Consider the following 27,976-nt stretch of genomic DNA (forward strand, 5'->3'; position numbering starts at 1 on the left):
TTGTTCTAAGAGAACAATGGGATACTGTGTGGTTTGAAATCAGGAAAGGTGTGCAGCACAGTTGTAACCTTTCGTCATACTTATTTAATCTGTATGTTGAGCAAATAACCCAAGAAGCTGGATTATATGAAGAAAATGGCATCAGGATTTGAGGAAGTCTCATTAACAACCAACAATATACGCAGATGACACAACCCTTCCAGCTGAAAGTGAAGAGGACTTAAAGCACTTACTAATGAAGATCAAAGACCACAGCCTTCAGTATGGATTACACATCAACATAAAGAAAACAAATATCCTCACAACTGGACCAATAAGCAACATCATGATAAATGGAGAAAAGACTGAAGTTGTCAAGGGTTTAATTTTACTTGGATCCACAATCAACACCCACGGAAGCAGCAGTCAAGAAATCAAAAGACGCAGCGCATTGGGTAAATCTGCTGCAAAGTCCGTCTTTAAAGTGTTGAAGAGCAAAGATGTCACCTTGAAGACTAAGGTGCGCCTGACCCAAGCCATGGTATTTTCAATCACATCATATGCATCTGAAAGCTGGACAATGAATAAGGAAGACCAAAGAAGAATTGACGCCTCTGAATTGTGATGTTGGTGAAGAATATTGAATATCCTGTGGACTGCCAAAAGAACAAACAAATCTGTCTTGGAAGAAGTGCGACCAGGATGCTCCTTAGAAGCAAGGATGGCGAGACTACATCTCACATACTTTGGACAGGAATCATAGACAGGAACCATATCAGGAGGGAGTAGTCCCTGGAAAAGGACATCGTGCTTGGTAAAGTAGAGAGTCAGTGAAAAAGAAGAAGTCCCTTAATGAGATGGATTGACAGTGGCTGCAATAATGGGCTCAAACAGCAACTATCATGACGATGGTGCAGGACCGGGCAGTGTTTTGTTCTGCTGTACATGGGGTCACTATGAGTCAGAACTGACTCGACAGCACCTAACAACAACAACAATATCCCTGAAGGGGTCCCTGGGTGGCATAAATGGTTAAAAACTCAACTACTAACTGAAAGGTTGATGGTTAGAACCCACCCAGAGGTGACTCGGAAGAAAGGCCTGGTTATCTGCTTCTGAAAATCCTATGGGGTACAGTTCTACTCTGAAACATATGAGGTCACCATGATTCAGAATTGACTCTATGGCAACTTTTTTCTTTCTTTTTAATGTCCCTGAGGTAGAGAATGCAACAAATGGAACACCTATTATCCACAGACACAATAGGAAAAAATTTCAGCAATGAAGAAAGAACTCATCAAGGGCACACTGCATACATGGAAAAAATGATACAGAATGATCACCATTGAGATACATCCTTCTTAAGGTATAAACTTCAAGGGAAAAGAGCAGGTATTTTTCAGGCATATCCAATCAATCAATCTCTGTCTCTCCCTCATACACACACAAATACACATGCACACAGAGTAAGCTACCTACAAGAAGGGAGAAAACCAAGAGTCAAGCTAGCCTTACATTTCTTCGCGGTTACGTTCAGTGACAGAAGTCAATGGAGTGGGGAGGAGGAGCCAAGATGGCAGTTTAGTCAGAAACAACTTGCTGTTCCTCTATAGCAAAGACCCGAAAAGCCAAGTGAAACAGATACAGATGACAATCCTGAAACCCTAAACATCAAATGAAAGGATAAAGACTCAGATCGAACACTGATTGGAAGAAAAAACTGATCGAAAGCAGTGAACAAGGAGAGATATGGATCAGAGGGAACCTGCGAGCTGACCTGGCACAGCGTAGCCATCTTGAGACACAGCCAACAGTGATCCTGGGTGAGGAGCACAGAAAGGCAACTTCACAGAATTCCCAATATGAGCCAGAAACTGTCTTGACATACTAGTAGTGAAGCGGGGTGAGCAGGACATAAACTGACCCTAGAGAGGAAGGGCGGAGGAGGGAGGGTGAGAGTTCCAGGGATCCCAGCATCCATGGAGTGGGGAGGGGACCAGGAATCATAGACAGAGCAGCTCACCAGTGGCAGTCCCCAACCACTGGGGTGGGTGGCGCACACAAAGTGACTGATCTGCAAAGTGTTAGCAGGAGTTTCCCCACCTGACCAGACCGCGGGCAGCATCCCCCGTCCCCGGCCACATCTGATAGGGGCCAAGACCCATTGGCTGACTGAAGACAATGGGATGTGCCCAGGCACCCTCACCTGGTGATCTCAGGAGCACACTCTACTTCCCCACACCCTCCTGGTGATTAGAGGTACAAATCCCCCATCCCTGCAGCCCCCAACTGCTGGAGACACAGTTTGACCCCCTACTTTTCCCTCCTCCACCCAGCCCCACCCACTATGCCCCTCTTGCCCACCCGATGAGCAGCTATGCTCTTGGTTGCCCAGCCACACCCCCCTCTCTGTACCTGAGCTGTGCAGGAATGCTTCAGCAACCCCACCCACTTGACACCGCCCCTCCCGCCCACTCCCCCACACTTCAGAGCAGCATAGGACTGCTCCAGTGAACCCACCTGCCTGATCCTGCCCCCCAACGGCCACCCGGCCCCTCAAACAGCCTGGGAATGCTCCAGCAACCCCATCCACCCTACCCTGAACCCAGCTTGATGTCCTGGCCCTCTGAGTAGTGCGGATCCAGTCCAGAAATCCTGCTCACCCAACCCCACCCCCACCTTACCTCTGTAAGTGGCTCAGGACTATTCTGGCAACCCTGCCCATCCTCCACCCCACCTCCACAAGTAGCATGGGACCACCCCAGAGATCCCATCAGCCTGACTCCATTCCCGCCCTCTTCCCAGCAACCCACCCCTCTGAGAGGCACAGGACTGTTCTGGCAACTCCACCTGCCGGAGGTAAGTGGAGGAGAGTGTGCTCCCACTCCCCCTCCCCAGCTCCCCCACCACACCTTTCACCTCACGTACTCAGCAAGTACCATTGCCCACTCCCGCAACTCTGGACTGAGGACAGACGATGGCCAACACCTGCTCAGCCCATCCTCAGCTACCCCACATGACCAGCAAACAGAAACCCGTGCCCCAAAATCCCTGCTGCTGCCCCACCAACCTGGAGCCAATTGGTGAGCACCCCAGTGCTGCCAGAGTAGCGAGCAGCATTGCATGCCCAACCCACCCACCTGGATATATCAAAACAAAACAAAAAACCAGGATGCCGCAAACATACAATCAATCAATAAATATAATAACACTTTAAATGCCTCAGAGACAATAGACAATATAAAATCACATAAAGAAGCAGGACAAGGTGCCTCAACCAAGTAACCAAAATAAAAGGCCAGAACACCTTCCTGAGGAAGAAACAGTAATGCAAATATCTGATGAGGAATTCGAATGATATATATAGGATCCTTCAAGAGATCAAGGAAAACACAGAAAAAACTCTAGAACAACTCAGGAAAACAATAAAAAAACAAAATGTCAAAATAAACAGACAATTAGAAACCATACAAAAACAGCAACTAGAAATCAAAAAGATTAAGACTAAAATTTCAGAAACAGATAACTGGGTGGAAGGACATAAGAATAAAATTGAATCAATGGAAGACAGAATCAGTGAAATAGAAGACAAATCCCTTGACATTAATTTGTTTGAGGAACAATCAGATAAAAGACTGAAGAAAAAGGAAGAAAGTCTAAGAGTTATGTGAGACACTATCAAGAGGAATAATGTATGAGTGATCAGAATTCCAGAACAGTAGGAGGCAAAAAAAGAAAAAAGCACAGAGAGAATTTTTGAAAATTTGTTGGCAGAGAACTTCCCTAATATCATGAAAGACAAGAAGACATCTAACCAAGAAACTCAATGAACTCCATACCAGATAGATCCCAAAAGAAAGTCACCAACACATATCATAATCAAACTTTCCAAAACCAAAGACAAAGAAAGAATTCTGGGAGCAGCTTGGGGAAAATGAACTCTCACCTACAAAGGTGAACCAATAAGATCAAACTCTGATTTCTTGGCAGAAATCATGCTGGCAAGAAAGCAATGGGATGATACATATAAAGCCCTGAAAGGAAAAAAAAAAATTGCCAATCAGGAATTATATATCCAGCAGAACTGCCTCTCCAATACAATGGTGAAACTAGGACATTCCCAGATAAACAGAAATTGAGGGAATTTGTAAAAACCAGACCAACCTTACAAGAAATATTAAAAGGAATCCTTTGGACAGAGAACTAATAACATCAGACAACGACCTGAGATTAAGACACATGACAGTATCATCCAGATACCAACCCAAATAATTTTCAAAAACAAAATAGAGCTGCAAGACTCAAAGCAGGGAACCAGAGATGTCAATCTGTAAATGACGACAATATCAAAATAAAAAGGGGGAATAACTGTTGTAGGTACAGAACTTCCATACAGAGAGGAAGTCAAGGAAATATCAAGGTATTAAAGACTGTTTTAAATGTAGGAAGATAAAGGCAAATTTTGGGGTAACCACAAAGAAAACTAATAAACCCACTCAAAAAAGAAAAAATCATAAATACTCAGCAAACACAAAATAACAACAATGAAGAAAATGAAAAGAAAATCCATAACCAAAGAAAACTCAGTACAGAAAAGTGGAACAAAGAAACTGTCAACGGCACAAAAACAAAATGACAGCATGAAATTCATACCTATCGATAATCACACTAATGTAAATGGTTTAAATGTACCAGTGAAGAGCAAGAGAGTGGCAGAATGGATTAAAAAAAAACAGCTCATCAATATCTTGCCTATGAGGGACACACGTTAGACACAAAGATAAAAGTAAGCTAAAAATCAAAGGATGGAAAAAATATATCAAGCAAACAGTAACCAAAAAAGAGCATAAGTGGCAATATTATACTCTGATAAAACAGACTTTAAGGCAAAATCCAGCATGAGACAAGGGGCATTATATAAGGATTAAAGTCTCAATCCATCAAGAGGACTGTCTTGGTTATCTAGTGCTGCTATAACTGAAATGCCATAAGTGGATGGCTTTAACAAAGAGAAATTTATTTTCTCACAGTCTAGTAGGCTAGAAGTCCAAATTCAGGGCGTCAGCTCCTGGGGAAGGCTTCCTCTCTCTGTTGGCTCTGAAGGAAGGTCCTTGTCATCAATCTTCCCCTGGACTAGGAACTTCTCCATGCAGGAACTCCAGGCCCAAAGGACACGCTTTGCTTTCTTGGTGGTATCAGGTCCCCATGTCTCTCTGCTCACTTCTTTCTTTTATGTCGCAAAAGAGATTGGCTTAAGACACTAATCTCGAAGATCTCATCAATATAACTGCCATTAATCCATCTCACTAACATGATCGTGACAGGATTTACAACACATAGGGAAATCACATCAGATGATAAATGGTAGGAAAGTGGATACATAGGCAGATATGCCTGCTGAATAGGTATGGAAGGGTGGGTCGGAGTACATTCATGTGCATATATAGACTAAGTTGTGGATATTTCTACATACATATTCATATGTGCTACATGTATAGTCATATATACAACGGAACATACAGGGATCACAGGGAAACTTCTTAGACATAACCAAACACTTTACGGGACTGAGTTACTGGGCTCGAGGGCTGGGGATCATAGTCTCGGGACATTTAAGTCAGTTGGCATAATAGCTTATAAAATCAATGTTCTACATCTTTTTTTTTTTTTTTACATCCTACTTCAGTGAGTAGCGTCTGGGGTCTTAAAAGCTTGAGAGCATACAACTATTGATCTCTTCCCATCTGCACAAAGGAGAGTAAAGAAAACCAAAGACTCAAGGCAGCAAATAGTCCAAAGGACTAATGGCCCACATGAACTGCAGCCTCCACTAGCCTGAGATCAGAAGAGCTAGATGGTGCCCAGCTACCACTACCAACTGCTCTGACCAGGATCACAATAGAGGCTCCTAGACAGAGCAGGAGTAAAATGTGTAACAAAACTCAAACTCCTAAAAAAGACCAGACTTACTGGCCTGACGGAGACTGGAGGAACCCCCGAGACTATGGCCCTTAGTCACCTTTCTATCTTGGATCTGAAGCCACTCCCAGAGGTCACCTTTCAGTCAAATAACACACAGGCCTATGAAATAAACAATAACACCCGTGAGGAAAGTGCTCTTTAGAACAATCAATTATACGAGACCAGAAGGACAACATGTGCCCAAAAGCGAAGATGAGAAGGGAGGAAGGGGCAAGAAAAGCAGACGAATGAAAATGGGGAACTCGGTGGAAATGGGGAGAGTACTAACACATTGCAGGGATTGTAACCAATGTCATGGAACACTTTGTGTATAAACTATTGAATGGGAAACTAATTTGCTCTGTAAACTTTCACCTAAGGCACAATTAAAAAAAAAGAGAGATGATGACGAGGACAATGGATCATTGTCTATAACATTCTGAGGGAATGAAGTATGATTCAAGAATATAATATATAACCAAGATATCAATAAGCATAAAGGCACTAGGCAGATGTTCTTAACATGAAAGAATACAATAAATATAGCACCCAGAAGCCCTCTTGAAAGAACTTCTCAATGATGAAACTCAGACAATCAGAAAATAAATCAAAGTGAAGAGTTCAGGACCAGAGAATCCATGGTACAAGGCCTGGCTGTAGGCATACAATTCTCTTAAATATGAAACTAAGACAAAATGAGCAGGTAAAATGATTTACGGGCTGCAGAACAGAATGTAAGTGCTATAAACACTGACAAAGTAAAAATAATTTAAGTAACAAAATTTAAGAAAAGGGGAAAAGAGGCAGAAGTACAAGAAAGCTATTGTCATCATTCATAGTAGAGTCCATCAATAATGTTTAATATTGAAACAGGTAGAGTAAAAAAAATGACTAACCATTTGACTCAGCAATTCAACTCCTGGCTTTATGCCCAAGAGAACTGAAAACAAATGTCCATACAAAAACTTGTACACAAATGTTCATAAAACCAAAAAACCAAACCCACTGCCATTGAGTAGATTCCAACTCATAGCGACCCTACAGGACAGAGTAGAGCTGCCCGATAGAGTTTCCAGGAGCACCTGGGGATTAAAACCGCCAACCTCTTGGTTAGCAGCCATAGCACCTAACTAATACGCCACCAGGGTTTCCACAAATGTTCATAGCAGCATTATTTATAATACCCAAAAAGTAGGAACAAGCTAAATGCCCATACTGATGAATGGACAAGTAAAATGTGGTATTTGTGCAATGGAATATTATTCGGTCATAAAAAAGAATAAAAAAAAACCCATTGTCATCGAGTCGATTCTGAATCATAGTGACTCTATAGGACAGAGTAGAACTGCCCCATAGGGTTTCCAAGGAATGCCTGGTAGATCCGAACTGCCAAACTTTTGGTTAGCAGCTGTAGCTCTTAACCACTACACCACTGGGGTTTCCTAAAAAGAAATGGAGTACTGATTTGTGCTACAATGTGGATGAACCTTGAAAACATTATGCCAAGTGTAAGAAGCCAGACACAAAAGACTACATACTATATGATTCAATGTATATGAAATGTACAGAATAGGCAAATCTATAGAAACAGAGAGTAGATTAGTGATTTCTTAAGGCCGGGGAGGCCGAGAAGTTTGGAGGATGATATCTAAAGGACATAGGGTTTCTTTTAGAGGTGATGAAAATGTTCTAAAATTGATAGTGGTGATAACTGCACAACTCTGAATATACTAAGAACACTGAATTATATACTATAAATCGGTGAATTGCATGTATGTGAATTATATCTCAATAAAGGTATTACCAAAAAAAAAAACACCATTAGAAAAAAAATGATTGTGCCATGGTTTTCAGGATATTTTTCTTTTTTACTGTGCTTTAGGTGAAAGCTTACAGCTCAAGTAAATTTTTCATACAAAAATTTATACACATATTGTTATGTAACACTAGCTGCAATCCCTACAATATGACAGAACACTCCCCCTTTCCACCCTGGGTTTCTGTCCATCCAACCAGCTTCTGTTCCTCCTTCCCTTCTCATCCTGCCTCCGGACAAGAGCTGCCCATTTGGACTAGCTCATCTGCTTGAACTAAGAAGCACACTCTTCACAAGTTTCATTTTATGTTTTATAGTCCAGTCTCATCTTTGTCTGAAGAGTGGGCTTTAGGAATGGTTTTAGTTCTGGGTTAACAGAGTGTCTGGGGGCCATGGCTACGAGTGTTCCTCCAGTCTCAGTCAGACCATTAAGTCTGGTCTTTTTGCGTGAATTTGTGTCCTGCTCCACATTTTTCTCCCGCTTAGTCAGGGACTCTCTGTTGTGTTCCCTGTCAGGGCAGTCATTGGTGGTAGCCAGGCACCATCTAGTTCTTCTGGTCTCAGGCTGATGGAGTCTCTGGTTTATGTGGCCCTTTTGTCTCTTGGGCTAATATTTTCCTTGTATCTTTGGTGTTCTTCATTCTGTTTTGCTCCAAGTGGGTTGGGACCAACTCATGCATCTTAGATGGCCGCTTGCAAGCTTTAAGACTCCAGATGCCACTCACCAAAGTGGGATGCAGAACATTTTCTTAATAAATTTTGTTGTGGTAATTGACCTAGATGTTCCCCGAAACCATGGTCCCCAGACCCCCTGCCCCAGCTAATCTGTCCCTCAAAGTGTGTGGTTGTGTTCAGGAAACTTCTTAGCTTTTGCTTTAGTCCAGTTGTGCTGACTTCCCCTGTATTGTGTGATGTCCCTCCTTTCACCTAAGATAATTCTTGTCTACTATCTAGTTGGTGAATTCCCCTCTCCCTCTCTCCCTACCCTCGTAGCCATCAAAGAATGTTTTCTTCTGTGTTTAAACCTTTTCTTGAGTTCTTATAACAGTGGTCTCATACAATGTTTGTCCTTTTGTGACTGACTAATGTCACTCAGCATAATGCCTTCCAGATTCATCCATGTTGTGAGATGTTTTGCAGATACATCATTGTTCTTTATCATTGCATAGTATTCCATTGTGTGTATGTACCGTAGTTTGTTTATCCATTCACCTGTTGATGGGCATCTAGGTTGTTTCCATCTTTTTGCTATTGTGAAAAGTGATGCAATGAGTATGGGTGTGCATATATCTATCTGTGTGATGGCTCTTATTCTTCTAGGATATATTCCAAGAAGTGAGATTGCTGGATTGTATGGTACTTCTATTTATAGCTTGTTAAGGAAGCGTCAAATCAATTTCCAAAGTGGTTGTACCATTTTACATTTCCACCAGCACTGCATAACTGTTCCAGTCTCTCCACGACCTCTCCCACATTTATTATTTTGTGTGTTTTATAATATTTCTTCTTAGTGTTTTATAATATTTCTTCTTAAGGCTAGAGGGATGTTAATGATGAATAACTTTAATGGCAAAGAAACATTTGCCTGAAGATTAGTAATTCAATTTTATTTCAATGTTTTATTCTTTTAAATTCAAGTAAAATTAAAAAGAATGCTTTTAATTAAATACAGTATGATCCAATACTGTAAACATTTTTTCAGTCTATCTAGCCATTCATCCACTTTACTGTATATATGCGTAGAAGATATCTGAGATGATTTTCATACAATGTGAATACAAAAACCAGGAATTTGGGTGATTTGTTACTTCCTTTTTTGTAGTTTCCTGTACTGGTTATATTTTAATGAGTATGTATCATTTTTATTTTTCCTCAAATTGTTCTTATGAACCAAATCCACTGCTGTCTAGTTGATTCTGACTCATAGCGACCCCATAGGGTTTCCAAGGTTGTAAACCTCTACAGAAGCAGACATCTTTCTCCTGCGGAGCCGCTGGTGGGTTCGAACTGCTGACCTTAAGGTTAGCATCCGACTACTTTAACCACTGCACCACAAAGTCTCCTCGTTCTTATGAAGGACAAAGTAAATATGCTGAAATGTTAACGCTTGCCCGTGGGTAGTAGGATTAAGACTGATTTTTTTCCCTCCTACTTTACTCTTTTCCAAATTTTCCTATAATGAGCATCTATTATTTTATAAAGAGAAGAAAGTAAAATAATAATAATAATAAATTAAAGGGTTATGCAGCATTTCTTTAAATAATTACTTGGTTCCTACCTGTACTCCTTCTGTCGCTCCTGAGCAAACTTTCTTCCTGGCCAGATATCGCCAATCTGCGACTGATGCAGTAGGGACTGTCCCACTGTCTCTCTTTTATTCACTTTAAGACAAACAAAAACATGCAGCGGGTAGTGATGAGGGGTGAAAAGGGAAAGAATTCCCATATAATTTCCCTTTAAACATACCATTCATGTAGAACGGATGGCAAAACAATTTTTTATGCTCCCCCCAAAAAAAACTGACTGAGCCCACAGAGTAAGAACACACTAAGATTCCACACCAGAGGATCTATCGCTGAGGTTAAGCACCTCCAGACATGCCCAATACCTGCAGGTTTGTTGCGCAGGGACATCCTGATTATCTCACTGCCAGTGCGGTAATCAAAGCGATTCACTTTCTGGTCGTAAAACCAGTCTCCAGTCGCCTTCTTTAGCTCTCTGGGAAAGAACAAAAGAAAATGACAGATATTAAGAATGGCTCTTGTTACTCAACCAACAAAGACCAAGGGAAGAAATTCTCATCACAGCTGGGGCCTCATTTCCTCTCTTTGCACACCCACAGGTGACACTCACATTTCCTTGGCACACACTTTGCACCTCCAGGTACCATTGCTTTCCTGGACACAACAGTCCTGACACACCAGGTGATTACAACCCCGACAAGTGTTGGTCTTGGGAGTCAAACGGCCCAGGCTCTCCTGGCACCGGGCACAGGTCCGATCACTGTAGTGTTGGCTGCCCCTCTTGGCCCCTTTCCTTTTAATCTCCAGCAACTCATTCTTCAGTCGCCTGCCAAGACCCAAGAGAAAAGCAACTGGATTCACAATCTGCATAGGTTAGATGGAGAGAGTTGTGGGGTAGACACAGTAAGACTAATAGGTTCTGTGAAAGCAACAAACTCAGAGCCCAGCATGAACCAATGAGGAGTTGTAAACCTTATACATATGTTTTTCTGAAAATCTGATGAAAAGTATATAAGGAAAATCTCAGATTATCATTGGTCAAGGGCCTAGGAACCCATACTTTTTCTGGGATACTTACCTAATCCTTTTCTCATCAGCTTTCTGGAGCTCCTCATCTCGCTGTAGAACACTGAGGATCGAATCTCTTTCCATGTCTGATAGAAAAGACAAGTCGAGTATCTCCGACATGACTTATTTCGTATTCTTTCTTCAAAGCAACCAGACAGGAGTGCTACCAGAGTTGTCTAAAATAAGATAAGAACTAATTTTGCACAGATAATTTACTCCAGAATAGGCCTATAGCCCTAGAGCCTTTCAGTAGGCTACTTCCCCACTAAGGAAGGCTAAAGAGACAAAGTAGAAATATTATACCTATTTACCACTCCCACTCTCACTCCCATCTGAATCCTGCCCTGAAAATGAAAAGGCTTTAATTTTTTCAAGAAGAAAAATTTATTCATGACTCTGGGAAAGGGTTAGTCTTTCGGCATAACCATCCCAGACTGGAGAGAGCATAGAATAGCTGAGCCAAACTCCTCTTTCACCAGGGGATCCTCAATCATCCAATTTTTGATACTTGAAAAAATGTTATCAAGTCCCAAGTCTATTAACCCAAAGAATCAGGCAGCTGGCTTCTGTCATGGAGGAGAAAACTCCATGGGGACTCAAGCCAGTTTAAGCCCATTTCTCCCTTCCTGACCAGCTTCCATGTTCCCAGGATTCAGTCAGCTTTCTACTACACTTCAAAACTTCCAGCACCTACTGTATATCTCAGCATTCTTATTGCTAACACTATTTCAGGAATATATTTACCCATTTCATGAACATTTATTGATCACCCACTGTGAGAGGCATTGTGCAAAGTGCCGGCGATACAGAGATGAGTAAGATACAGTTCCTGTCCTTAAGAAGTTCGCAGAGTTGTAGAAGAGACAGATACACATGAATACAGTATAATGGACTAAGTGCTATCAGAAGGATTATAAATTAAGTGCTAGGGGAACTTAAAGAAGGAAGTAACCAATTCTATCTTGCACACAAGAGAGAGAAAGAGCTATACACATGGACAGTTTAACAAAGAGGTGATATATAAATTTTGCTTCATAAAACAGAGGAATATTTGTTGATAAGGGAGAAGAGTAGGAAAGATAGGTTGGGACAAGATTATAGAAATCTCAAATACTCTTAAAAATCAAGAATTTTTAAATTTATTCTGTAGACAATAAAAATCCATCAAACATCTTTGGTGTCACTTTGCTTCTAATATTGGGAAATCACATGATCAAATTCATTTTACAAAGATCACTCTAGCTATACTATGGAAGACTGATTCAAAGGACAAATTGAAAGGCAGTTTGGTAGTTTGAATTGATTCAACAGCAGTGGGTTTGGTTTCGTCGGTAGTATCTAACAAATTTTTAAAATACGCATATTCCTTAACCAAACAATGCTACTTCTAAAAATCCACCTAATACAAATGTATACACAAGGGTATATGCGCAAGAATGTTTGCTGCAACATTCTTTGTAAGGCAAAAAACATTCAACAGAGGAATCATTAAACAAAATAAAACTTCTATATAATGGAATGCTATACATATATACATATATATTATATGTATTAACACGAAAAATAAAAAAAAACGTAATTCTAAGACATTCTTGAATGATCCCTTTGGTAAAATAATATCTACCAATACATTTGTATATGCAAAGGAAAAGGTCTAGAATGACACAAACTATTAACTTTGGTTTTTCCTGGGGAGTAAACAGGGGATGGAGGGACTCTCACTTTTTAATTTACATAGTTCTGAATTTTTTATATATAATGTCTTCCTTTAAAAAATTTTTTATTATACTGATATACATGGAACAAAACACACAATACATATGTCTTACTTTGAAATTTAAAAATAAATGTAAAACTTCACAGTAGGCAAGGAAGTCATTGCAATAGTCCAGGCAAAAGAAGGCAACCTAGGTTTACTAACTGCCTCTAACCAATTGGGCAAGTCATTTTATTTGTCACTCTCTGGTTTCTCATCTACAAAATGGGTATAAGATGACCCACCTCACAAGGTTGTCAAGAAAATTAAGTAATGTATGTTCAAGGGCCAGCCACTGTGTTTGGACATAGTAGGAGGAATACAAATACTTGCTGCATCTGCTAAAATGGTAAAGGCCTGAACCAGGGCAGCCAAGAAGGATGAAAAGAGAATAGGTTTGGAAAGTAGAACTGACAGAACAGAGCGACTGACTGAGTGGAGAGGATGAAGGTGAAGTCAAAGATGCCTGGCTCACATGTCTAGGTTAAACAACTGACTGGGTAGTGATAGCCCTGACAGTGATAGGAGCTCTAAGAGAAAAAAACAAGTTTGGAAGTAAGGCAAAAAGTTTCATTTCAGCCATATTGAGTTTGTGCTGCATACAGGATATCCAAGTAATTAGGCCCAGGAAGTAGTTGGAGACACGGCTCAGAAAAAAGACTGTATCTGAAAATACAGATTCAGCAGTCATGGGAGTAAAAGAGCCCAGGGAAGACATAGGAAGTGAGAAAAGAAATGATAATGGTACCTACCTTCTTTGCTCTCCCTTGAAACTATGCAAGCCTTTTTCACTTTAAATTATTTCTTCCTAATTATATACAGCATGATAGAGAGCATAAACAACATAGCTAAGCCACACAGGTTCCTAAAACCTAAACATCTCAACTTGATCTATATTGAACTATGAGAAGCTAAGACTCTTTTATAGACCATTTCTTAGACAGTCCTGAGGAAGTCTTCTTAGTTCTTATTTCCATATAGATTATATAGATTTTTTTTGTTTTTTATATATGCTCCTTGAGAACAAGGACTTTTTAAAATAGTTTTCTATGTATCTCGCCTAACACCTAACACAATATTTGACACATAGATGGCACTGCGGTTTTTTAGTGTTGCAAATGCTGCCGCTACTGTTGACCATCATCACTGTCATCATCACCCCAGTAGTTCCATTTGTTGAGAATTTACTACATACCAGGGATATATACATATACTAACTACTTTAATCCTTACAACAGCCCAGTGAGTCAGGTACTATTATTATGTCCAGTTTATAGATGAGGAGAGACTCAGGAGAGGGTGGTTAACTTGGCCAAAAATTAAAAGCAAGTAAGTAAAGTTGTTGGGATTCAAACCTAGGCAATCCAATTCTAGAGGTGGCACTCTACTGGCTCCATTCAGGCCGTATCATGGCCAAAGCAATTATAAAATGTTGAATAAACCAAACAAAAAAAACCCCATTGCCGTTGAGTCAATTCTGACTCATAGCAACCCTATAGGACAGAGTAGAACTGCCCCAGAGAGTTTCCAAGGAGCGCCTGGTGGATTCGAACTGCTGACCTTTTGGTTAGCAGACATAGCACTTAACCACTATGCCATCAGAGTTTCCATAAATGTTGAATAGAACAATCAAGAGCACCATGGAAATGAATTCCCATATGTGTGATTGTGGCTAAAGCACTGACCGAACATTTCATGTCTCCTGGATAAAACAGTTACCACCAGTTGTCTGGAAGCTAAAGATCAGAGAGTTTAGGCCCACTGGAAATTAGTACAAAACCTGATAGATTAAAAAACTGGTGCTTGTGGAGAAGCAGCAGAGTTCTGTGATGAGAAAGACACTGGCACAATGATAAGACCAAGTAATATCAAAAGCCAGGGTAAGATTATCCTTGAGGAAATAACCATAGCACCATAAGAAAACGTAACTGCTAATACTGGACATCTTCCCTTTATTTTTCATTCATGGAACCTGACCAACCAGAAGAGCTCCCCGCTGAAATCTTAAATTCAAAGAACCTCCACTTTCTAACCACAGTTCACTCCCACTAACCCTGTTCTTCAACCTCATCAAGATCACAGTTTCTTGATACCTTCACTTTCTCTTGGTCCACTTGCCTCCTGCTGATCTATCTTCCTTCCCTACCAAGATTTGACTCCAGATGGCTCAACATTTGAACCACTCTCACCAGCACCTTGTGTATCTTTGTACCTTCATCCCTCTGCCACAACCGTCTATCGAAAGCCCAACCAATCCTGTATCAATGCTACAGTTTGTCTTGTCTGTTCCTAAACCCAGGTACTACATAACTCCTGGTCTCTAACCTAAGCAGGACCTTTCTTGTTCCCCATAAATCCTTTTACTTGCCCTTGTTCAATTCCCTTATCCAGTCCCTTCTGGTTCTATTTTAAGCCTTCATTCATCTTACACTCCCACTTTCCTTTCCTCTAGACCCATCAGACGTCTTTATCTCATACTTGTAAAAAGAAAATTCTTTTAGAGTCCACCAGCTATGACCTCCAGCAACTCCCTGCCTCCCCTCCCCCACCACTTGCCAATTTGACTCCTTTCAGAAAATCTATATCCTACAGCCCCACCTTTGACCACGGTTGCCGCTGTTTCCAACACTAATTCTATTACCAGCCAGCTCACCTGAGATGGGATCTTGTGGAATCAGTAGTGCAGAGGAGAAAACAGAATAAGAAAAAATTTAAAAGGCAAGGAGAAAATGGGAACATAGAAAAAGTGGGACAAATAGAAAGCAAAAGATAGTAAAAAAAAAAAAATAAAAAAGCTCAAATATATCAATAAACACAAATCACGTATGTGAGCAAAACTCACCAGTTAAAATACAGAAATTGACAGCCTGGATAAAATAAAAAATCCAGCTATATGCCATTTACAAGGGACACATCTAAAACTTTGTTGTTGTTAGGTACCATTGAGTCAGCAAGGAAACACAGAAGTAGAAAAGTTGAAAAAAGATATACTAAGTAACTGTTAACCAAAAAAAAAGTTGAGGTAGCTATATTAATATCTAAAAATTAAAACTCCAAGACAATAAAAGCATTAAAAGGGATAGAGAAGACCACTACATAGAGATATTAGACCTGTATGCACTAATAAAATACCTCCAAATATATATAAAGGAAATTAAATACAACAAGAGAGAAAAGTTGAAAAATCTACCACCAAAAAGGGAAAGTTAACATACCTCTCTTAATCATTGATGATACAAGCAGATAAAAAATTAGTACATATAAAGAGAAGCTGAACAACACACTAAGCTTGATTTAATGGTCATATGTAGAATTCTATATCCAGTGAGAGAATCACATTCTTTTCAAGCACATACGGAATATTTACCCAAAAAGTGACCACGTTCGAGGCTATAATTCAAGTCTCAGCAAAATTTAGAAAACAGTGTTCTCATAGAAGCCATGTTAACTGACTTCAAGGAAATTTAATAAGAAGTCAACAACAAAAGATAATTTTTAAGACCAGTACTTTTGGAAATTTTCAAAGGCACTTCTGAATAAGTCACAGTCAAAGAAAGATCATAATGGAATTAAATTTATAATTGACATCTTAAAGAAGAAAGGCCTATCTCACCATTGCCACTACCATACCATGGAATAGACAGTTTTCTAGAAATTCCAAAAGGAAAATATGGAATAAAAATAATGCTTTCATATGCAATCAATAAGTGATGTCTTTTATGGTAAACTGCACATCACATTTTGAAAAATAAAACTCATAAAAATAATGGAGGCACAAATACAGTTATAATAAAGAAAACCAGACAGATTTAAAATTAGAAAAGCCTTGACCTTTCATATTCTCTCAATTGATGGATACTAGGGTTTAATGGAGAAACCAAAGCCCAAAAAAACTTGTTAAGTCCCTTCATTGAAATTCAGTCACAGATGTGTAGTCAAAAGGGCAAGGATTATCTCCTGAGAAGACCACGGCTCAGATAACATGAGTGTCAGAACCTGAGCTCTGATGGACAATTTGCTCCGTGTTAGTCCTAGGGTGTCAAGACTCAGATGAAACATCTTAATTTAGCATCCTTGTGGGACTGCATGTCCACAAGAAGAGATTTTCTAAAAGATGGCTTGTTTAGTCAGAAAATTACATTTATTGATTAAAATTCAGGACAAAATTTGAATGCAAATTCTTATAAAAGCAAAAGGAAAATTATTTGAGCGATTATAGATTAAGAAATAATGCGATAATCAATAAATGAACATTAACACCAGCTAGTTTTCAAGAAGGGGAGGGGTAGCTATCTCAAATTATTTTAAATTCTGAAGACCGGTTTTTAAAATGAAAAACTGGGCCAAATCGACTATTGGGAAAATAGTGGTGTACGAGAGACTTGGATTCAAATTCTAGCTCTGCTATTTATTAGTTATATGACCACAGGCAAGTTACTAAACCTCTCTGAGCCTCAGTTTCCTCATCTGTAACATAGAGATACCACTACTAGGTTAAAAGGTTATCAGGAGAACTAAACACAGTAATACATGTAAGTCACCTAGCACAGTGCAAGACACACAATAGTTTCTCACTATTATATTCCTTTCTCTTTCATATCTCAAATTTCCAATACAAAGGAACTGCTGAATCAAAAGGACCTTGAAGTTAAGGAATACACCTGTGGTTCATGAACAAACTCAGTAATGGAAGATTTTACCTTAGAGTGAACAAGTCAAGTGTAAATTGGAAACTACAGACTTCCACTGTGCCCTATTTTAAAGTCTAGAATATAAAAAAAAAGACAATCAAAAACACAGAATTCCTTTAAGAATATTTTCTGGATTAAAAACCATTGTTGGTGTTCCCAAAATGGAAACTGATGTGAATCAGAAAAACACTGAATAAAGCCCCTGCACTGGGTAATGAATAAAACAGATTTTGCTGTGTTACATTTCTTGGGCGCACTGGCACCCCTCCCTTTCCCAAATATGCAGCCCACATATAAATGTGGAGATGGCAATATTTGTGCTCGAACTTCTACCAGACATGATCTCTTTGAGAGGGCACCGTATTAGACCTCATAACCTGGGAGCTTAGCACAGTGTCTGACACACTGAAGGAGTTCAATAAATGTTATTGAATGTCTTCATCCAGAAATACATTTGTGTGCATATGTTTAAATTTAAACCCATAAAAACTGAAGAACGGTTATGGAGTGAGAGCGTTTTGTTTTCCAGAGACAATATGGAACCATGGTTAACAGCATGGACTCTGGAGCCAGGCTGCCTAAATAAGAATCCCAACTTCACCATTTACTAGCTATGTGACCGTGGGCAAATTACTAAACATCTTACTGTGTCAATTTCCTCATTTGTAAAATGGAGATAATAACTGCACCTACCCTCTTAGGCTTGTTATAAGGACAAAATTAGTTGTTAAATGCTTAAAGAAATGTGAACACAGAGAATGTTCTATAAGGATTAGTTATTATTTTATCCTTTTGTATATGTACACTTGTGCTTTAAGACTTAACTGGGTTTTGGAAAATAACAATGATTTTCTTTTAAAAAATACTTATGAGATGTGAGTTAAACTGTGTCTAGACACCATTTAAAGTCTCAGGTCTTTTTTTTTTTTTGAAGTGGGCAATTATGCTGACAACCTTAGACATAAAGGAAGAATTTCAGAAAAATTTACCCATGCTTAAGGGCGAAAAGCTTGAACTGGAATTAAATTATTCTCCTAAATTTACAAGTAGTAATTATGTGACGAGTCCGCACATAAATTCTATTGGATTATCAGTAGTGTCCCACCAAAGTGATATAATAAAAGTATTCTGCTGTTGGACCCAGGACAAGAGACAATTTTGTCAAAAATTATACCTCATTGAACATGAAATGGTGGACCAGAGTCTTTCAAAAGATATTAGTTTAATGAAGAAACCCTGAATAAAACTGCTACTGTTAAGGAAACGATACTATGTTTTAGCCAGAAATTGATTAGTGATGTGAGAAAATTTACACTGACAAGTGTCAGATTCTAGATACTTTTGAACATAGGTATTTAGAATTATCTTAGTTGTGTTAAACAAGAAATGTGATGGTGTCTACATTTTTCAAAGATTAGAATTGAAACTGGACTACGAATTATAACTGGTCATGATCGGGGCAGATTACCCAATAAGCAAGGCAAGCACAGGCTTACTTGTGCTTACTTACTAATCCGTAGTGAACAATTTCACATTTTTTCACCACATCAAAGACTCTACTTCTAGGTATGGTTGGCATCTGTCTGTCTGCCAATCCTAAAGCACCTTCCTACAGAATCAAAGCCTCTCTTCAAATTCACAATCCCTGACGGGGTAGATGACCCAGTAAGCAAGGTAAGCATGAGGATTACTTGTGTTTACTTACTAATCTGTAGTGAACAATTTTACATGGGATGTGGTGAAACTTGTATGAAATTGTTCACTACAGATTAGTAAGTAAGCACAATTAAGCCCATGTTTGCCTTGGTAATTGGATAATCCACCCCTCGTCACGATAATTTTGGATTATAAAATGTCAGTAGGATGTCCGCTTCTGGCCAAGTCAAAGACTGGATTTCCATTCCACCTGAACCAACCAAAAACATACAAAATGTATGAAACAATGGTTTACAAGGTTTCATGCTTGCCTTAACATCAGGCAATGAAGGACAGTGATCCCTGAGAGGTGGGAAACAAATAAGGCAAGCCTTATAATTTTCCCGGTTTATTGTCTTAAGAGAGTTTCCAGTATGTGGTGCAGGGAGGAGGAACTCAGGTGGAACCCAGCAAACTCCCTGAGTTGAAGTGACAGAGCTGAGAGTCTAGGAAGACCCAGGTGGCTAAAGATCATAGGACAGCAAACCTGAGAGAGCTACAGAGACAAGGAACTTCAGACAGTCCCCCTTGAGTATTCAAGAAAGGAGTGATCAGCACATGGGTAAGAGGAAAGTACCTAAGGCCGGGGAAAGAAACATATGAAAGATTAGAAAGAACAGTGCCCGTCACTCATACAGGGCCAGGAATAGTGCCTATTCCCACCAGCCACACTGGAAAACCTTATGATTCACAGGACACTGGGTAGAGTTCTCAGCAGGATCTTGCCTCAGTAGTGGGAAATAATTAGCCCAAGACTGCACATTGCTCTGGTCTTGCCTAACAAATATAAACAGCAAGGCCTGAAAGGGATCAATCTGTTTTCAAGTAACTCAAGTGTATTTCAGAACAGAGCTCAAGAATATTTACAGGAATACAAAAATATCCAACACCCAAAAAGGGAAAATTAAAAATATCTGGTATCCAATCAAAAATTAACAGGCAGACTCCTGGCCAAAATGGCAGTTTAGTCAGACATACCACACTGTCCCTCTACAATAGAAGAGCCAAGAAGCCAAGTGAAAGAGATACAGAGGACAATCCTGTAACCTTGAGCATCAAATGGAAGGATAAAAAACTAGATCAAACACTGAATGGAAGAAGAAACTGACTGCAAACAGTGAATGAGAAAAGACAGAGTGGAGGGGGCCTTCCAGCCAGCCCAGCATAGCATGTCCATCTTGAGACAAAGACAGCAGCAATCACTGGTGAGGAGCACAGAAGGCAGCTTGATGGAATTCCCAGTAGGACACACAGTAACTGTGTAGACACACCCGGAGTGAAATAAGGTCACAATTGCTGGTTACAGCCAATGGGAAGAGCCCAGATGCCCTTACCCATGAGCAGAAGAGCATGCCTCCCCTTCCCCCCCCTCCTGGTGACTAGTGGCACAAAACCCCTATCCTGGCAGCCCCAACCACAAGCGACCAAGGTACGAACTCCCCTAACCCCCCAGTCCCGACTGCCATCCTCCCCCCACGCCCTGACCACCACTATCCCCAGACTGATGACCCCACTGAGCAGCAGCAGGTCACATGCACCGGCCACATGCCCCCTCCGCTTGCCAACCCAGCCATGCAGCACCAGCCACTTGCCCTATCCTTCTCACCTGCCAACCCAGATGATCTCCTTATGCCCTTCCCTGGTCTGGTGATAGGCAGTGGCAGCACAATAGCATATGTACCCCACTTACCGCTCCCTGTATCCTTCCCCTGCCGAGCGAGAGACAGAGGCAGCATAACCATGCACACACCTACCTATCACTCCCCCCTCTCCCCCTCACATGGTGAAGGGCAGCAAGCATGCACACACATGCATCCACCCCACACCACCTGTGCCCCACCTGGCCTGGTGAGAGGAGGCGGCACTGCGACCGCACATGCACCCGCCCATTGCTCCCTCACCCCTCCCCCTCCCAGTGAGAGGCAGGAGCTGCACGACCTCGTGTGCACATGCCCACCATACCCCCCTCCCCTGCCCACCATTTGCCCCTCCCCAGCAAGGGGTGATGAGTGCACAATTGCAGGCACACTGGCCCACCACTTATACCTTCCCACCACAATGTGAGAAGTGACAGCAGTGCAACATGAATGCACCTGCCCACCACTCATTCCCCCCATCAGGTGGGAGGTGGCAATCATGCCCCACTTGTCAGCCACACCCACCACATCTACTGCTGTACCCACTCAGCAAGTGCCACTGCCCACTCCAGTGCCACTGGACTGATGACAGATAGTGGCCAACACCTGCCCAACCCGCCCTCAGCCATCCCACAAGATGAGTGAACAGAGACCCAACTTATACACCCAGCCACTATGCCACCCACCTGGAGACAGGTGGTGAGTGCTCCAGTGTGGCCAGACTAACAACCAGAGTAGCATGCCCATCCTACCTGCCCAGATACATAAAAACAAAACATAACAAAAAATCAGGGAATGGCAAACAAATATACAGTTAATAAATAAATATAACAATACCTTAATGCCTCAGAAAAAATGACAATATCAAATCACCTAAAGAAGCAGAACAAAATGGTTCCACCAAGTGACCAAAATAAAGAACCAGGAAACTCCCCCTGAGGAAGAAATGGTACTGAAACTACCTGATAAAGAATTTAAAAGACTTATATATAACAAAACCCATCGCCATCAAGTCAATTCCAACTCATAGCAACCCTACAGGAAAGAGTAGAACTGCCCTATAGGGTTTCCAAGGAACAGCTGGTGGATTCGAACTGCTGGCCTTTTGGTTAACAGCCAAGCTCTTAACCACTGTCCCACCAGGGCTCCTGTGGACTTATGCATATGGACCTCTAAGACATCAAGGGAGCCCCAGTAGCGAAGTTCTTAAGAGCTCAGGCTGCTAACTAAAAGGTCAGCAATTCAAATCCACCAGTCGCTCCTTGGAAACCCTATGGGGCAGGTCTACTCTGTCCTGTAGGGTCTCTATGAGCCAGAATCAACTTGATGGCACACAACAACAACAAGACATCAAGAAAAAGATCAAGGAAAACACAGAAAAATACCAAGGAAAGCACAGACAAAACTCCAGAATTCAGGAAAACAATACAAGAACAAAATGATAAAATAGACTATTAGAAGCCATATAAAAACAGCACCTAGAAATCCAAAAGATTAACACTAAAATTTCAGAAATAGATAACACATTGGAAGGACAAAGGCATAGAACTGAAGCAATAGAAGACAGAATCAGTAAAACAGAAGACAAATCCCTTGAAACCAATATGTTATAGGAGCAATCAGAAAAAAGAATGAAGAAAGCCTAAGAGTTATGTGGGATACTATCAAAGGGAATAATTTATGTGTGATCAGAATTCTAGAACAGGAAGAGTAATAAAAGAAAAGCACAGATAAAATTTTTGAAAATTTGCTGGCAGAAAACTTCCCTAATATGAAAGATGAGAAGATTGCCATCCAAGAACTTCAATGAATCCCAAATAAGATAGACCCCAAAAGAAAATCACCAAGATGTATTATAATCAAACTTTCCAAAACCAAAGACAAAGGAAGATCCTGAGAGCAGTCTGGGAAAAAAGAAATGTTACCTACAAAGGGAAACCAATAAGGCTAAGCTCTGATTTCTTGGCAGAAACCACACAGGCAAGAAAGCAATGGGATGACATATATAAAACTGAAAGAAAAAGAAATCGCCAACAAAGAATATATATCTACCAAAATCGTCCCCCAAGTATAATGCTGAAATTAAGACATTTCCAGATAAATAGAAATTAAGGAAATTTGTAAAATCAGGACAATCTTACAAGAAATATTAAAGGGTGTCCTTTTTACAAAGAACTAACAATGTCAGACAACAACCTTAGATTAGGACACACAACAGCATCAGCCAGATACCAACCCAGATAAAGAATTCTCAAAAATAAATCAAAGCTAAAAGACTGAAAACAGGGAACCAGAGGTGTCAATCTGTAAATGACGACAACATCAAAACAAAAAAGGGGAATAATGGTGTAGCTATAGAACTTTCACATGGCGAGGAAGTCAAGGCAATATCAAAAAATAAAAGACTGGTTTAAACTTAGGAAGATAAAGGTAAATTTCAAAGTAACCACAAGGAAAGTTAACAAACCAACTCATCAAAGTAAAAAAGAAGAAAAACGTAAAGACTCAGTAAACACAAAATCAACAGCAACAAAGGAAATAAAAAGGAAATTCATAAATAAAGAGAACTCAGCACAGAAAAGTATATGGAACAAACAAATCAATCCCAACGAAAAACGTGTTGGGATTGATTTGTTTGTTCCACAAATCAATAGCACCACACACACAAAAAAGGCACAACGAAATGACAGCAGTAAATTCATACCTACCAATAATTACACTGAATATAAATGGGCTAAATGCACCAGTCAGGAGACAGAGAGTGACAGAATAGATAAGAAAACATGATCCATCAAAACGCTGCCTACAAGAGACACACCTTAGACACAAAGACAAAAATAAGCTAAAAATCAAAGGATGGAAAAAATATATATCAAGCAAAGGGCAACCAAAAAAGCACAGAAGTGGCAATATTATTCTCTGGTAAAATAGACTTTAAGACAAAAACCAGCATAGAGACAAGGAAGGGCAGTACATAATGATAAAGGGGTCAGTTCAACAAGAAGACATAACCATAATACATATCCACGCACCCAATGAAAGAGCTCCAAAATACCTAAAACAAACTTTAACAGAATTGAAAACAGAAATAGATGACTCCACAATAATAAGAGACTTTAACACACCACTTTTGATGAAGGACATAACAACTAGAAAGAAACTAAAACAAAGATACTAAAGATTTAAACAACACAATCAACCAACTTGATCTCATAAACATATACAGAACACACTACTCAACAACAGCACAGTACACATTCTTTTCAAGCACACGTGGATCATTCTGCAGAATAAACCATACGTTAGGCCACAGAGCAACCCTCAATAAATGCAAAAACATAAAAAAAAGATACAAAGCATCTTTTCAGATCACAATGCTATGAAATTAGAAATCAATAACAGGAAGAACAAGGAAAAAAAATCAAATACATGGAAACTGAGTAACACCATGCTTAAAACCACTGGGTAATAAAAGAAATAAAAAAATAAATTCCTAGAATTAAATGAGAATGGAAAGAAAACATATCAAAGCCTTTTGAACACAGCAAAAGCAGTGCTCAGAGGTCAATTTATAGAAATAAATTTACATATCGAAAAGGAAGAAAGAACCAAAACCAACATCTTAACCCTGTGACTTCAACAAATAGAAAAAGAGTAGCAAAATAAGCCCACAGTCACCAGAAGAAAGGAAATAATAAAAACTAGAGCAGAAATAAATGAAACAGAAAAACAATCAAAAGGATCAACCAGACTAGAAGTTGGTTCTTTGACAGGATTAATAAAATCGACCAACCATTGGCCAAATTGACAAAAAGAGGAGAATATGCAAATAAAACAAATAAGCAATGAGATGGGTGCTATAACAACAGAACCAATTTAAATTAAAAAGATAATAACAGAATACTATGAAGAAAATTTGAAAACCTAGAAGAAATGGACAAATTTCTAGAAACACACTACCTACCTAAATTAATATAAACTAAGTTAGAAATTCTGAATGGACCCATAACAGAAGAAATTGAAGAGGTCATAAAAAAAATTCCCCTCCCCCAAAAAAAAGTCCTGGCCTAGAAGGTTTCGCTGGAGAATTCTACCAAACATTCAGAGAAGAACTGATATTGATTCTATTCAAACTATTCCAGAACATAGAAAAGGATGGAGTACTCCTGAATTCATCCTATGAAGCAAGTATAACACTGATACCAGAAGCCAGGCAAAGACTCTGCTAAAAAAGAAAATTATAGACCAATATCCCTCATGAATATACATGCAAAAATTCTCAACAAAATTCTAGACAATAAAATCCAACACCATAAAAAAATAATACACCACAATAAACTGGGATTCATATCAAGTATGCAAGGATGGCTCAGCATTAGAAAACCATCCAGTGTAAATTAAAAAAACAAAGGAAAAGAACCACATGATCATATCAATTGACTCAGAAAAGACATCTAATAAAGTCCAACGCCCATTCCTGATAAAAAGTCTCAGCAAAATAGGAATAGAAAGGAAATTCCTCAACATAATTAGGCGCATATATACAAAACCAACAAACATTATCAATGGAAAGAGAATGAAAGCATTTCCCTTGAGAACAGGAAACAGACAAGGATGCCCTTTATCATTACTCTTATTCAACATTGTACTAGAAGTCCTAGCCAGAGCAGGCAATAAAGGAAAATAAAAGAAATCCAAATTGCTAAAGAAGAAACAAAAGTATCCCTATTCACAGATGAAATGATCCTATACAGAGAAAATGCCAGAGATTCTACAAGAAAGCTACTGGAACTAATAAAAGGATTCAGTAAAGCGGCAGGGTTCAAGATTAACATACAAAAGTCAGTCAGATTCCTCTACACTAACAAAACTCCAAAATGGAAATCAAGAAAACAATACCATTTACAATAGTCCCCCAAAAGTTAAAATACTTAGGAATAAACCTAACCAGGGATACAAAAGACTTATACAAAGAAAACTACAAAACACTACTTCAAGAAACCAAGAGAGATCTACATAAATGGAAGAAAATACCGTGCTCATGGAAAGAAAGACTTAACATTGTGAAAATATCAACACTACCCAAAGCGATCTAAAGAAATAATGTAATACTGATCCACATTCCATCAACATTCTTTAAAGAGATGGAAAAACTAATCACTAACTCTATGAGGAAAGGAAAGAGACCTGGGTAAGCAAAGCACTACTGAAGAAGAACAAAGTAGGAGGCCTCACACTCCCAGTCTCAGAAGCTACTATACAGCCACAATAGTCAAACAACCTGGTACTGGTACAATGACAGACACATAGACCAATGAACAGAATTGAGAACCCAGAAGTAAATCCATACAGCTATGGAAAGCTGGTCTTAGTCAAAGGGCCAAAATCCATTAAATGGGGAAGAGAGAGACTGTCTCTTTAACAAATGGTGCTGACGAAACTGAATACCCATTTGCAGAAAAATGAAACAAGATCCATACCTCACACCATATACAAAAATTAATTCAAGATGGATCAAAGACCTAAATATGAAACCTAAAATTATAAAGACCATGGAAAAACATAGGGGCAAACCTAGGGGTCCTAATTTATGGCATAAATAGACTATCAAACATAACTAAAAATGTACAAACAGCAGAAGATAAACAAGATGATTGGGGCATCCTAAAAATGAAACACATGCGTATCAAAAAAATTTCTCCAAAAGAGTAAAAAGAGAACCTACAGGCTGGGAAAAAAAATTTGGGAACAACATATCTGACAAGGGACTAACTGCTAAAATTTATAGAAAACTTCAACATTTTAACAACAAAAAGACAAATAATTCAATTAAAAAATGGGCAAAGGACATAAACAGACACTTCACCAAGGAAGACAGTCAGGTGGCCAACAAATACATGAAGAGATGCTCATGATCATTAGCCATTAAAAATTAGCCATTAGAGAGATACAAATCAAAACAGCAATGAGATAATCATCTCACCTCAGCAATAATGGCAATGATCAAAAAAAACAAAATAACAATTGCTGGCAGGGGTGTGGGGAAATTGGAACTCTCATACACTGCTGGTGGGATTCTAAAATGGTACAACCACTGTGGAAAACAGTATGGTGCTTCCTTAAAAAGTTAGAAATAGAGATATCATATGATCCAGCAATCCCACCACTAGGTATGTATCCTAGAGAAATAAAAGCTGTGACACAAATAGGTATATGCACACCCATGTTCACTGCAGCATTATTCACAATAACAAAAAATGGAAACAACCTAAGTGTCCATCAACAGATGAATGGATAAACAAAGCATGGTACATACACACAATGGAATACTATATAACATTAAAGAATAACAATGGACCCACGAAACATCTCACAACATGGATGAACCTGGAGGGTATTATGGTGAGTAAGATAAGTCAAACACAAATGGACAAATATTGTATGAGATCACTATTATTAAAAAGTCAAGAAAAAGTTTACACACAGAAAGAAACATTATTTGATGGTTACCAGGGATGGGAGAGGAAGAGAGGGAAAGTCATTAACTCGATAGTAGAGACATATTAACTTGGTTGAAGGGAAAGGCAATACACACACACACACACTCACACAAATTAACAGGCATGCAAAGAAGCAAGGAAATACAGTCCATAATGATGAGAAAAAATAAAATGAAACTGACCAAGAAGTGACATAAATATTAGATAAACCCCCGTTGCCTTTCAGTTGATTTCTACTCATAGCAAGTGACTCTACAGGACAGAGTAGAACTGCCCCATAGGGTTTCTAAGGTGTAATCTTCACGGAAGCAGACTGCTACATCTTTCTCCCACAGAGCAGCTGGTGGGTTCAAACCGTAAACCTCTCAGTTAGCAGATGTGTGCTTAATCATTGCACTAACAGGGCTCCAGAATTAGCAAACAAGGTAATTAAAACAGTTAACTGCATTCCATATGTCAAAGTTAAGTAGAGATACAGAAGATATGAAAAAGACACAAATAAAACTTTAAGAGATAAAACTACAACGTCTGAGATAAAAAATACACTCAGTAGGAGTAACAACAGATTAGACATTAGACACTGCAGTATAAAAGATTAGTGAACTTGAATACATAGCAATAGAAACTATC

The 27,976-nt window shown here is 39.4% G+C and overlaps 1 protein-coding gene across 1 annotated transcript in view; it reads right to left on the reverse strand.

The window, feature by feature from the left end:
- SYTL4 (synaptotagmin like 4) overlaps positions 1 to 27,976 on the reverse strand; it is an 89,285-nt gene that overhangs the window by 33,197 nt on the left and 28,112 nt on the right. Inside the window, exons 2-5 of the mRNA XM_023538879.2 lie at positions 11,078 to 11,243; positions 10,610 to 10,825; positions 10,365 to 10,474; positions 10,035 to 10,137 (exon numbers count right to left, since the gene is read on the reverse strand). Of these exons, the coding sequence (XP_023394647.1) occupies positions 10,035 to 10,137; positions 10,365 to 10,474; positions 10,610 to 10,825; positions 11,078 to 11,187 (539 nt within the window). The 5' untranslated portion in view covers positions 11,188 to 11,243. The remainder of the gene's footprint in view (positions 1 to 10,034; positions 10,138 to 10,364; positions 10,475 to 10,609; positions 10,826 to 11,077; positions 11,244 to 27,976) is intronic.

Source organism: Loxodonta africana, chromosome X, assembly GCF_030014295.1.
Source record: "Loxodonta africana isolate mLoxAfr1 chromosome X, mLoxAfr1.hap2, whole genome shotgun sequence".
Classification (NCBI taxonomy): domain Eukaryota; kingdom Metazoa; phylum Chordata; class Mammalia; order Proboscidea; family Elephantidae; genus Loxodonta; species Loxodonta africana.